We start from the raw sequence: 13144 nt of genomic DNA on the forward strand, positions 1-13144 counted from the left end.
TGGCCTTGAGCAGGTGGAAATCAAGTGACCTCATATATGCACACTGTTACAAAGTCATGAGTCTCCCCAGAAACAAGGTCAACTGCAGGATTTATTTATAGTTAAAGAAAAAAAAGTTAGGTTTATTTAACTTGCTGCAACAAGCAGAGAGAACTAGAGGAAATAGGGATCTTCTCTATAGGGGGAGGCAGTTAGGAAAGGCTGCTCATTGGATACTGTTGTTAGATGAAGGACTGTTGTTGGATTTTAGGGTGGAAGTTTGTAATCTGGGCAAGGACTAGTTAGAATTTGTAGACTAGATGAGTTGCTAGAACTCATGAAGTTCTAGTGTTAGATCAGATCTAGTGTCTATGCAGAGTTACTGTTAAATTAGTTTGCTTGAGGTCTTATCTTGAAACGTATGGATCTGAAGCATCTGGTATTGAAAAGAATTTGAGCTTAGATAGTCTGTGATTCATGTTGTGGTTTGGTTTGGTTCACTTCATCTGTTTTATGAGTCATAGTACAGTTATAAGTTGGGACTTCTGTTTTGATTCTGAGAGACTGCTGGTGTTAGTTTCTTATGTGTATAAAAGTATATTTGTAATTGTTGAATGGCTTTAGGAAAAAACTTTGACTTCAAGAATTTAGTATTAGTTTTCTATTGCTGTGTAACAAATTACCACAAACTTAGTGGCTTAAAACAACGTTTTTTTAGCTCCTAGTTCTGTGGGTCAGAGGTACATTCGTGGCATAGACTTCTCTTCTCAGGGCTCAAAGGCTGAAATCAAAGTGCCTACCAGGCTGAGTTTACATGTGGAGGCTGGGGGAAGAATCTGATCTTTAGCACATTCAGGTTGCTGGCAGTTCCTTGTGGTAGGAGTGAAGTCCTTAGTTTTAGCTGGGGGCCAGTCCCAGCTGCTAGAGTCTGCCTTCATTCCTTGCTCTGTGGCCTGCTCTATCTTCAAGCTAACAATGGAAAAATTGCACATCAAATCCCTCTCGTGCTTCAGCTCTCTGAACTCCTGTATCTGACCTCTAGATCCAGATTAAAAGGTCTTCTGTGATTAGGTCAGGTGTACCTGGACAGTCTCCCTATTTTAAGGTCACCTGATATGGGACCTTAATTATGCTTGCAGACTTCCTTCCAGCAGTACCTAGATGATTGTTTGATGGAGTAACTGGGAGAAGGTATGTGTATACCATGGACCAGGCATCTTGTGGGGTCTGCTTTCTGCTAACCCAAGTGCCTTTGTGTGTTTTGAAGCATAAGCCACAGAATTTCCTCTTTGTCATCTTAGTAACTCTTGGTTGTTTACAGGTGTAACTTAAATTTTAATGTTGCTGGTAAGAGCCAGTTTGGGGTATAGCTCTGCTGATTTGAGAAAAGTCTTATTTATGTATAAAACGGATTAACATAGGGAAAGTTATTGCCAGTGGGATTGCCTTTCTTTTTGCCCTTGGCATCTGTTACTTTTCTTTTAATAAAGTTTTTTATAAAAACTTGGAAAAATGTAGGGCAGAGCAGATAGGAAAAAAAAAAAAAGCTGTCTGTAGTCCAAACACTCTTGCTTATACTTTCATCCTTTTCTTCCAATTTTTATTGTTCACTTAAAAGAATATCATTATGATCATATAGTGTACAAAATAATTGTATACTGACTTCTTATATACATTTTTTTCTGATTATAAAAGTGATACAGGGTAATCGGAGAAAGTTTAAAAATAGGCAAGTCGGAAGAATAAGATAATTTAGAATCTTGTTACCTAGCACTAATACTTGGGTATATTTCCTTACTGCCTTTTCTAATGCATTATTTAGTCACAATTTAGATCATATTGTATGGATTTATTTTTAAGGAGTTAAATACTGGACCACTTGTCAATTTTAAATAAAAGGTATTTGGCATATTACTTATCACCTATGAGTTTTTTGTATCCTAACCTTTAAAAGTGACTTCTTTAATTCTGTGTGAATTTTAGATTCATAAATATGTCTTTTATTTTTAAAATTTTACATGTGCATGTACATATATGTATATTTATGATCAGTATCTTATGGGGGAAAAAATAGAGAGGGAAAAAAATAGAGAAAGCATTCCATTGTCTGTTCAAATTGTCTCACTCCCTCAGGGTCCCTGACAGATGAGTTTTCACTCTACCTTATATTTTAATATCATCAGTGGACCAAGGACATCAGCGTTTCCATTGGCTCCTCTTCCCTCTTGCTTTTTGAGACAAGATACCATGGCTCTGGCCTCCCTGTGGGGAACAGCAGCTCAGGAGAAGAAAATGCTTTGAAAAGAGGTCTTTAAAGAACATTCCAGACTTAGAGAGTGAAAGAGAGCACCATGTGCCTCTTTTCCCCTCTTCTCTTGGCTTCTCATACTGACTAGAATGCCAAAATATCTCAGCTGAAGGTGCAGACTGATATTGGGCAGTATTTCCCTGCTGAAACATTGATAGACTGGGCACTCGCTATATGAATTTTTAAAGAATACAGAAAATCATTATTTGAGTTACTTGTTAATGAAAATAGTTTGTTTTATTACTTACTACCCTTCTGTTTTTGAGGAGAGAGGTGAGGTAAAGACAAATATTTTGTTTTGTAACGTTCCTTGCAAAGTGTCCAAAATGTGATTTGGATGTGGTCATCAACCATGTCAAGAATGATTCTGTTTTAACAGTGGCGTGAAAAAAATCCTTCTAGAAACACATTTCTTAGGATTGGGAAGGAACTGAAACATAGAATTTGCACATGAGTGGAAGTTTGATCTCTGAGTTACATAATCTTCCTGAAATCAACCTAGACTTCTGAGTCTGGGGTTCAAAGTGAATAAAGCTAGACTTGAAAATCTTTGGTATCATGACTTCTGCAGTTTTTTCCTTAATTTTAATTCAACTCTGACTGGGGTCAGCTAGGCTCAAGTGTTTTTGCATTAAAAAGGTTTTTAAAAAATTATTGACGTATAATATACAAAAGTGCACAGATCCTAAGTGTATAGCTTGATAAATTTTCACAAAGGAAACATACTTGTGTAGCCAGTATTCGAATCAAGAAAATAGAATATTACCTACAGTAAGTGTTGAGGTAATTTTCTTTCAAGAAGGCTATGTAGGTGATATATTTTCTGAGTCCCTTTTGATTTTGTGAATGTCTTTCTATGACCTTTACATATAATATAAAGTATTTGTCTGAGTACAAAACTTACAAGTTACAACCTTTTCTCCTTAGAGTTCTACACATATTCCAGTGATGTTAGAAATCTAATATTCTAGAAAAAAAAACTGTAGACCATCATGATTTAAGTTTTTTCTTTCTCCTTATAATTCAACATTTTTTCAAGAATGTGCCTCTTGATTAGTTTTTCCTGAGATGCAGCAATTCAAAGTGTTTAAACAAACCTTTCTGTATAGCTCAGAAAAGTTTTCTAATTTATTTTGAGTATTTTTCCTGTTACATTTGTTCTAGTTTAGTTTTTCAGGAATATCATTAACCTCTTATTTTGGCTCTCCATCCTCTATTCTTTGTATGTCATTGTCTCTCACCATTTTCATATTTGTCTTTTTCCTTTGTATTCCAAAATAACTTCTCTAGTTTGTCTTGCATATTATATACTTTATTTTTATCAGTTTCATTTCTGTTCTTTGCTCTCTCCTAGCATTCTCCTAGGATTGTTACACAGTCAGTTCTGTTGTAATGATTGTCAAAATTCATTGAATTGTATGCTATGTAAAGATGATTAAGAAAAAAAGCATATATCTGATAAAGGACATACTCAGAATATATAAGAACTTTTATCAGTCAATGGAAAAAATATATTGAATAAATTTTTAAATGGACAAAAGAATTGGTTGATTAGGCATGTCCCAAAAGGAAGATAGCCAGATAGCCAATAAACAAGCGGAAGCATGCTCAGCATCACTATTCACCAATGAAATGTAAATTAGAACCACAAAGAGATAGAAGTAGACTCTCACTATAATGGAGTAAAATTTAAAAGTGACCAATACTAAATGTTGGCAAGGAGTAATTGGAACCCTCACACCTTGCTGATGTGAGTAAAATGGTATAAGACTTTGGTGAACTGTTTGATGAAACCTATGCCTACGCCCCTAACCTTGCATTCCCAATCCTGGGTGAAAGGGGTGCTTACATCCACCATAAGACAGATAGAAGAATGTTCATAGCAACATTATTCATAGTATAGTATATTGAAAGGTTGAGCAGGAGTTTACCATATCTGAAATGAACATTTGGTGGCATAATTGTAGAATTCAACAGTTGATATCTGGCTCAGACTTAGTTTCTATATGTCTCAACAATAGTGTGCACATAATATATACCTCAAAGTACTTAATTAGAAATTGATGAAGAACCAAATCTTTTCTGCTGGCCAGTGTCTAGGGAAGAGGTTTTGTTTTGTTTTGTTTGGATAAAATAGGGAAGAGATCTCTGAAGAAGTAACATTTGAGCAGAGAATTGAGTAGAATGAAGGGGCTACCATGGCAGGTATGCAGTGGGAGTGATTGAGGTTCATGGCAGCCAGCTCAGCAGATAACCCAGCAGCTTTCACCACTGAAATAACAAAGATAAGAGTAGAAGTAAGTGAAATAGGGACCAGAAAAACAATAGAAAAGATTAACAGAATTAAGAATTGGCTTTTGAAGTGATTAACATAATTGACAGACTTTAGACTGAGAAAAAAAGAGAAAAGACAAATAAATAAATTAAGAAATGAAAAAAGGAGACATTACAACTGATACCACAGAAATATAAAGGATTATAAGAGACTACTGTGAACAATTATCCACTACAAATTGGGTAGCCTAGTAGAAACAGATAAATTTCTAGACACATTTAACCTATGAAGACTGAATTATGAAGAAGTGGAAAACTCTGAACAGACCAATAACAAATAAGGAGACTGAATCAGTAGTCTAAAACCTCCCAACAAAGAAAAGCCCAAGACCAGATGGTTTCATTGGTGAAATCTATCGAACATTTTTAAAAAGAATTCATACCAATCCTTCTCAAACTCTTCCAAAAAATTGAGGGGGAGGGAATGCTCCCAAACTCATTTTTTTTGAGGCCAGCATTACTCTGATACAAAGGCCAGATAAGGAAACTATAAGAAAAGAAAACTGCAGACCAATATCCCTGATAAATAGAGATGCAAAACTTCTCAACAAAATATTAGCAAACCTAATTAACAGCATGTTAGAAAGATCATTCACCACAATCAAGTGATATTTATCCCTAGGATGCAAGGGTATTTCAACATATGCAAATCAACAAATGTGATATACATCACATTAATGGGATAAAAGATAAAAATCATATGATCATCTCAATAGTTGCAAAAAAAGCATTTGACAGAATACAGCATCTTTTCTTGATAAATACACCCAACAAATTGCATATAGAAGGAACATACCTCAACTTAATAAAAGCCATATATGACCAGCCCACAGCCAACATCATATTCATCAATGAAAGGATGAAAGCTTTTCCTCTAAGATCAGGAGTAAGACAAGGGTGCTTACTCTCACCTTTCTTATTCAACATAGTACTGGAAGTCCTAGCCAGAGCAAGCCGGTAAGAAAATCAATCAATCCAGATCAGAAAGTAAGATGTAAAATTGTCTTAGTTTGCAGATGACATGGTCTTACATAGAGAAAATCCTACAGACTCCACCAAAACAAAAAACAAACAAAAAAACTGTTAGAACTAATAAACAAATTCAGTTGTTTCAGGATACAAAACCAACATACAGAAATAACTTGTGTTGCTATACACTAACAGTGCAATATCTAGAAAAAAATAAAACAATTCCATTTACAATAACATCAAAAACAATAAAATACTTAGGAATAAATTTAATCAAGGAGGTGAAAGATCTGTACACTGAAAACTACAAGATTTTGATGAAATAGAAGAAGACATAAACAAATGGAAAGACATCCTATATTCATAGATCAGAAGAATTAATATTATTAAAATGTCTATACTACCCAAAGTTGTCTGGACATTCAATGCAATTCCTATCAAAATGCCAATGGTTTTTTTCACAGAAATAGAAAAAACAATCCTAAAGTTTGTGTGGAGCCACAAAAGACCCTGAATAACCAAAGCAATCTGGAGAAAGAAGAACAAAGTTTGAGGCATCATACGTACTGATTTCAAACTATACTGCAAACCTCTAGTAGTCAAAACAGTATGGTATTGGCATAAAATAAAAAGAGACACACAGGCCAATGGAACAGAATCAAGAGCTCAGAAATAAACCCTCACATATACAGTCAACTAATATTTGACAAGGGAGCCAAGAATACTCAATGGGGGAAAGGATAATCTCTTCAATAAATGATGTTGGGAAAACTGTATAACTACAATGCAGAAGAATGAAATTAGACCACTCACAAAAATTAACTCAAAATGGATTAAAGACTTAAACATAAGACCTGAAACTGTAAAACTCCTAGAAGGAAACATAGGGAAAAGGCTGTTTGACATTGGTCTTGGTGACAATTTGGGGGGTATGACATCAAAAGCACAAGCAACAAAAGCAAAAATAAGTGGGACTACATCAAACTAAAAAACTTCTGCAGAGAAAAAGAAACCATCAACCAAGTGAAAAGGCAACCTACAGAATGGGAGAAAGTATTTATAAATCATATGTCTGATAAGAGGTTAATATCCAAAGTATATAATAAACTCATACAACTCAATAGCAAAAAACCCAAACAATCCAATTTAAAAATGGAAAGAGGAACTGAATAGACATTTTCCCAAAGGAGACATTACAGATGGCCAACAGGTACATGAAAAGGTGCTCAACATCACTAATCATCAGGGAAATGCAAATTAAAATCATAGCAAGATACCACCTCAGACCTGTTAGAGTGACTGTTTTTTTTCTTTTTAATGTGGATACACTTTAAGTGGCCTTTACTAGCACCAATCATCTTTGAGTAACAAGAACCTCCTCTACTCTTAAAAAAAAGTACTGTAGTTTTATAACCCCTAAATTATCACATTTCTGGATAAATGGCCTTTATTTTTTTTTTTTTGCGGTATGCGGGCCTCTCACTGCCGTGGCCTCTCCCATTGCGGAGCACAGGCTCTGGACACGCAGGCCCAGCGGCCATGGCCCACGGGCCCAGCTGCTCCGCGGCATGCAGGACCCTCCCGGACTGGGGCGCGAACCCACGTCCCCCACATTGGCAGGCGGACTCCCAACCACTGCGCCACCAGGGAAGCCCAATAAATGGCCTTTTGATTCATAGTCAAAAAATATTTTTAACTCTATGCTCGTGTTTTGAGACCCTTTAATCCCTCTGTTAACCCTACTTTCTTGTTGGTAATGATTATAGTTTATAAAATAACATGCCTATATTAAAAATGAAGGAACCAGGAACCCCAAGTGACAATATGAAGAAACCAATAAAGCAGTAATTTCAGCACTGACACTACTGACATTTTGATTCTTTTATTTAAAAATGCCTATTTAATATTTTGAACAAATGTCTGGAATTACTTATTAGCCTTGTAATCACTTGAGTACCTTTTCTTTGAAATTTGAAAAATTGTGCTAAGACATGATTTTGGAAGGATGACAGCTTTATAAATGGAATATTTAAAGAGGCAACACACAGCCACAGAAACGAAGGGAAACTTCCATGTGTGGTGGTGAGTGGTTTATTTATAATTTGAAAGGATGCAAGAACTGAACCTCTGTGTTATAGTTCAAATACTTCATAGTTTAAAGCATGGGTAAGATGTTAGAAGCTACAACTTCAGAGTCCAAGTGTTAAAGTTGTATTTTTTATTAATGAAATCCTGTGTGCCATTAAAGGCAGTTTGAAATGAACTTGTCAGAGATTTGGGTTTAGATTATCATCCACTGTGAAGTGAGTAGTGAAGCCAGTTGAATATCATGTTTTGTATACATTAGACATAAGACATAATAAAATCTCCAAACTTGGGCTTAGAGACATGTATATGCATAGTATTTAAGTTTTGATTCTAGTCTTATTCTTGTTCCCCCAAATCCATGTTTATCCAAACCAGTGTTACTCAAAAGTGTGGTCCATGGACCAATGTCTGTCCACGAATTGTTACTAACTGCAGTAAATACAGAGAGTGAGCATTTAAAAACTTTTATAGCACCTTGACATTGGCACAACATCTATGCATGTGATCATTTTTCTAGTAATTTATTTTTATTGCATTTTACAAAGTATAGTTTTCCACTTATTGATGCTGGGGTGGGGGCAGTTCCAACAGACAGTTTACAAAGCACTACTCTAGATCCTCTGTTTTTCCCTCAGAAATTCTGAACTCCGTGTATTCAAGTGGCCACGTAGGGGCTGGGGCAAGGGACATGAAGACCAGTAAACTATGACTATGTGGTGACTGGGAATGCAGGTGCTGATTATCTGAGATTAGTGGGCATGAGAACTGCCTGGGGTACCTGTTAACCATGCAGATGCCTGTGTAGATCTCCAAAGATCCTGATTCCACATGTATGAGACCTAAGAATCTGTGTTCTAAACAAATGCCTCTGATCAGTTGATTCTGATTAATTTTGTTCCTGGATAGGTTGTTTAAATCAGGATACTTGAGAGTAAAAGGAAGCATTATTAATAATTACATCAGGACAAAATAAATAAACCAGGATACTCAGACATATGGTCACTCTGTGTCTGGGACATATTTTCTTAAACAGAGGTTTAAAGTTTACTTGGAAAGTTTCTACTGTTTCCTTTCATTAGCAGACTTAGCTCGATTTCCTTTAGTCTTCTCTGGATTGTGGCTCTTCCCAGTCTTCTGTGAATCAATCTCAACTATAGTATGTATAGAACTATCCAGTAGAAGAAGGGAAATGGAATTCAGGGCTCTAAACATAGCTAGGGGTAACTTGGAGGGTGGTAAGACCCACTCCTTTAAAGTTGAAGATTCTTTTTTTCTGATTTGAAAGATATTGATTTTAAAAATAACCCTTACCATTTATGATAAAAAGTCTCCAGAGAGTGGGCATAATGGGAACCTGCCTCAACATAATAAAGGCCATATATGACAAACCCACAGCAAACATCATTCTCAATGGTGAAAAACTGAAAGCATTTCCTCTAAGATCAGGAACAAGAAAAGGATGTCCACTCTCACCACTATTATTCAACATAGTTTTGGAAGTCCTAGCCACAGCAGTCAGAGAAGAAAAAGAAATAAAAGGAATACAAATTGGAAAAGAAGAAGTAAAACTGTCACTTTGTGCAGGTGACATGATACTATACCTAGAGAATCCTAAAAATGCCACCAGAAAAGTACTAGAGCTAATCAATGAATTTGGTAAAGTTGAAGGATACAAAATTAATGCACAGAAATCTCTTGCATTCCTATACACTAATGATGAAAAATCTGAAAGAGAAATTTAGGAAACACTCCCATTTACCATTGCAACAAAAAGAATAAAATACCTACGAATAAAGCTACCTACAGAGACAAAAGCCCTGTATGCAGAAAACTGTAAGGCACTGATGAAAGAAATTAAAGATGATACAAACAGAAGAAGAGATATACCATGTTCTTGGATTGGAAGAATCAACATTGTGAAAATGACTATACCACGCAAAGCAATCTACTGATTCAATGCAATCCCTATCAAACTACCAATGGTATTTTTCACAGAACTGGAACAAAGAATATCACAATTTGTATGGAAATACAAAGACCCTGAATAGCCAAAGCAATCTTGAGAAAGAATAATGGACATGGAGGAATCAGGCTCCCTGACTTCAGATGACACTACAAAGCTACAGTAATCAAGACAGTATGGTACCAGCACAAAAACAGAAATATAGATCGATGGAACAGGACAGAAGGCCCAGAAATAAACCCACGCACATATAGTCACCTTATTTTTGATAAAGGAGGAAAGAATATACAATGGAGAAAAGACAGCCTCTTCAATAAGTGGTGCTGGGAAAACTGGACAGCTACATGTAAAAGAATTAAATTTGAACACTCCCTAAGACCATACACAAAAATAAATTCAAAATGGATTAAAGACCTAAATTTAAGGCCAGAAACTGTAAAACTCTTACTTGAAAACATAAGCAGAACACTCTATGACATAAATCACAGCAAGATCCTTTTTGACCCACCTCCTACAGAGATGGGATTAAAAATAAATAAATGGGACCTAATGAAACTTAAAAGCTTTTGCACAGTAAAGGAAACCATAAACAAGAGGAAAAGACAACCCTCAGAATGGGAGAAAATATTTGCAAACGAAGCAACTGACACAGGATTAATCTCCAAAATATACAAGCAGCTCATGCAGCTCATCAAAAAAAACAAACAACCCAATCCAAAAATGGGCAGAAGACCTAAACAGACATTTCTCCAAAGAAGATATACAGGGCTTCCCTGGTGGCACAGTGGTTTAGAGTCCGCCTGCCAATGCAGGGGACACTGGTTCATGCCCCGTTCTGGGAAGATCCCACATGCCGCGGAGCAGCTAGGCCCGTAAGCCATGGCCGCTGAGCCTGCGCTCCGCAATGGGAGAGGCCACAGTGAGAGACCCGCGTACCGCAAAAAAAAAAAAAAAAAAAAAAAAGATATACAGATTGCCAACAAACACATGAAAGGATGCTCAGCATCACTACTGTGTAGTAGCACACACTAGTTCCCGTCATCCAGGACCCATGGATGGGCGTTCTATGCAGATGAGGTTGCTTGTAAATGCAAATTGGGAGTGGGCTGGAGATTGGAGGAAGCAAAACAGGGGGTGAAGAATCAAGGCCTGTATAAATGTCCATGCCACTCTCTCATACACTACCAAACGTAGGGGGGATAGCTAGTGGGAAGCAGCCACATGGCACAGGGAGATCAGCTCGGTGGTTTGTGACCACCTAGTGGGGTGGGATAGGGAGGGTGGGAGGGAGGGAGACGCAAGAGGGAAGAGATGTGGGAACATATGTATAGGTATAACTGATTGACTTTGTTATAAAGCAGAAACTAACACACCATTGTAAAGCAATTATACTCCAATAAAGATGTTAAAATTAAAAAACCTTATGGTTTATAGACTTGGGGCTGTTGGGTCACAGGGAATCTAAAGTAGACTACATTATAAGATAGGTAAAAGAAGAGGTGATAGCCAATTTTAAAATGTAAAAAAATTTTTTCTGTTCAAGTTGCTAAATTACCATGATGTTGTATATAAACTTTATATCCAGTGTAGACTGAACTTAGTGTTAGCATTTCGAGATTAGAAAACACAGCTAGACCTCCCATACCTATTCTTCTCAAGTTTATGCTCTGTTACTATAGCAAGTTATTCTGTGGAAGAGCTCCATCCTGTTAGTTGTGTTCTTGTTATCAGTAATATTTTAAGCAACTACCTTTTAATAATACATACATACATACATAGAAAACATCTATGGGCTTCCCTGGTGGCGCAGTGGTTGAGAGTCCGCCTGCCGATGCAGGGGACATGGGTTCGTGCCCTGGTCCGGAAAGATCCCACATGCCGCGGAGCGGCTAGGCCCGTGGGCCATGGCCACTGAGCCTGCGCGTCCGGAGCCTGTGCTCCGCAAAGCCACAGCAGTGAGAGGCCCGCGTACCGCAAAAAAAAAAAAAAAAAAAAAAAATCTATGATTCCCCTGATCAGGAACTGAAGTCAAACTTCCAAGACATGGTTTCATTAGGTCTGTTCTTTGGAAGAAATAAATACCCTTTTAGTGTTGTGATTTCTTTTCCTTCATTTTTTTAAACCATAGTTTGATTTTTAACACGTTTTCCATAGATAAAAGATACTCATATCATCTAGTCCCTTGTCTCACTTTTAGCTTATCTACTGAATCAACTTCAAGTCTTTCATCTTTATATATATAACATAATTTATACATGCACACACACGTATATCTTTTAAATGACTTTGACTTTAACTGTGGCCTTTTAAAAAATTAGAATCGATCACCTATAATATATAGTATCTTCGATTTTTTTCCCATGTAGTTCTGGTGCTGTGGATGTGAAATCGTGGTGATGCATTAGGTTTAATTTGTTACATAAAAGTAATGTGTTTATGGTTTTTCTCTATGCCTTTAACTGTTTAAAATTTTTTTTTTCTCTCTTCCTAGCTGTCCCCTTTCCTCCAACACAGCGGCTTACTTTGAAGGAAGTATTTGAGAATGGGAAACCTAAAATTGATGTTTTGAAAAACCATTTGGTGAAGGAAGGGCGACTGGAAGAGGAAGTAGCCTTAAAGATAATCAATGATGGGGCTGCCATCCTGAGACAAGAGAAGACTATGATAGAAGTAGATGCTCCAATCACAGGTATGAGAAGTATTCGCATGGTGGTACTTAGATTTGAGCTAGTTTGAGAAGTGATTACAAATAACCAACTAAAATGTGTGATAATTATTCTAGGAATTGTGAGCAGTCTTAGGATTGTTTAGTATGTTTGTTATTCATTGAAGAAATACAATTTAAAATGTCTAATATTTCCAGTAGGACTATTTCATATTGATAGGTTGCCTGCAATTATCGGACAGTCCAGTCCAAAGCTAGACTGATTTAAGTTAAAAGTTAAACTGTGGTCCTATTGGTGTAATGCCCTTTCTCTTCTAAGACATAATTTTTCACCTCACCCTAGGTCTGTTTTTTTTTCCTAGTATGTGGTGACATTCATGGACAGTTTTTTGACCTGATGAAGTTGTTTGAAGTTGGAGGATCACCTAGTAATACACGCTACCTCTTTCTGGGTGACTATGTGGACAGAGGCTATTTCAGTATAGAGGTAAATATTAAACTGGATGTGTTGGAACTATCATATTATCTTTTTTAAAAAATTTCTTTCCATTCTTCAGTAGAAGAAATTAAAATGAGAACACTGGCAGAATTTATAAACTTTGTTACTTTCAATAATTAAAGTGATAGAGATACGTTTTAATTGATAGAAAAAGAACTATGCCTTGTGCTTCCCTGGTAGCACAGTGATTGAGAGTCCGCCTGCCGATGCAGGGGACACGGGTTCGTGCCCCTGTCTGGGAAGATCCCACATGCTGCGGAGCGGCTGGGCCCGTGAGCCATGGCCGCTGAGCCTGCGCGTCCGGAGCCTGTGCTCCGCAACGGGAGAGGCCACAGCAGT

General features: G+C 36.9%; 1 protein-coding gene across 4 annotated transcripts in view; it reads left to right on the forward strand.

Moving 5' to 3' along the window:
• The window catches only part of PPP3CC (protein phosphatase 3 catalytic subunit gamma), a 90886-nt gene that overhangs the window by 27367 nt on the left and 50375 nt on the right, over positions 1–13144 (forward strand). For all 4 annotated transcript variants that reach the window (XM_028494188.1, XM_028494189.1, XM_024130751.2 and 1 more), the window contains exons 2-3: positions 12133–12330; positions 12669–12793. In XM_028494188.1, coding sequence (XP_028349989.1) covers positions 12133–12330; positions 12669–12793 — 323 coding nt within the window. The remainder of the gene's footprint in view (positions 1–12132; positions 12331–12668; positions 12794–13144) is intronic.

The sequence above is a fragment of the Physeter macrocephalus genome, chromosome 9 (genome assembly GCF_002837175.3).
Source record: "Physeter macrocephalus isolate SW-GA chromosome 9, ASM283717v5, whole genome shotgun sequence".
In the NCBI taxonomy this organism is placed as follows: domain Eukaryota; kingdom Metazoa; phylum Chordata; class Mammalia; order Artiodactyla; family Physeteridae; genus Physeter; species Physeter macrocephalus.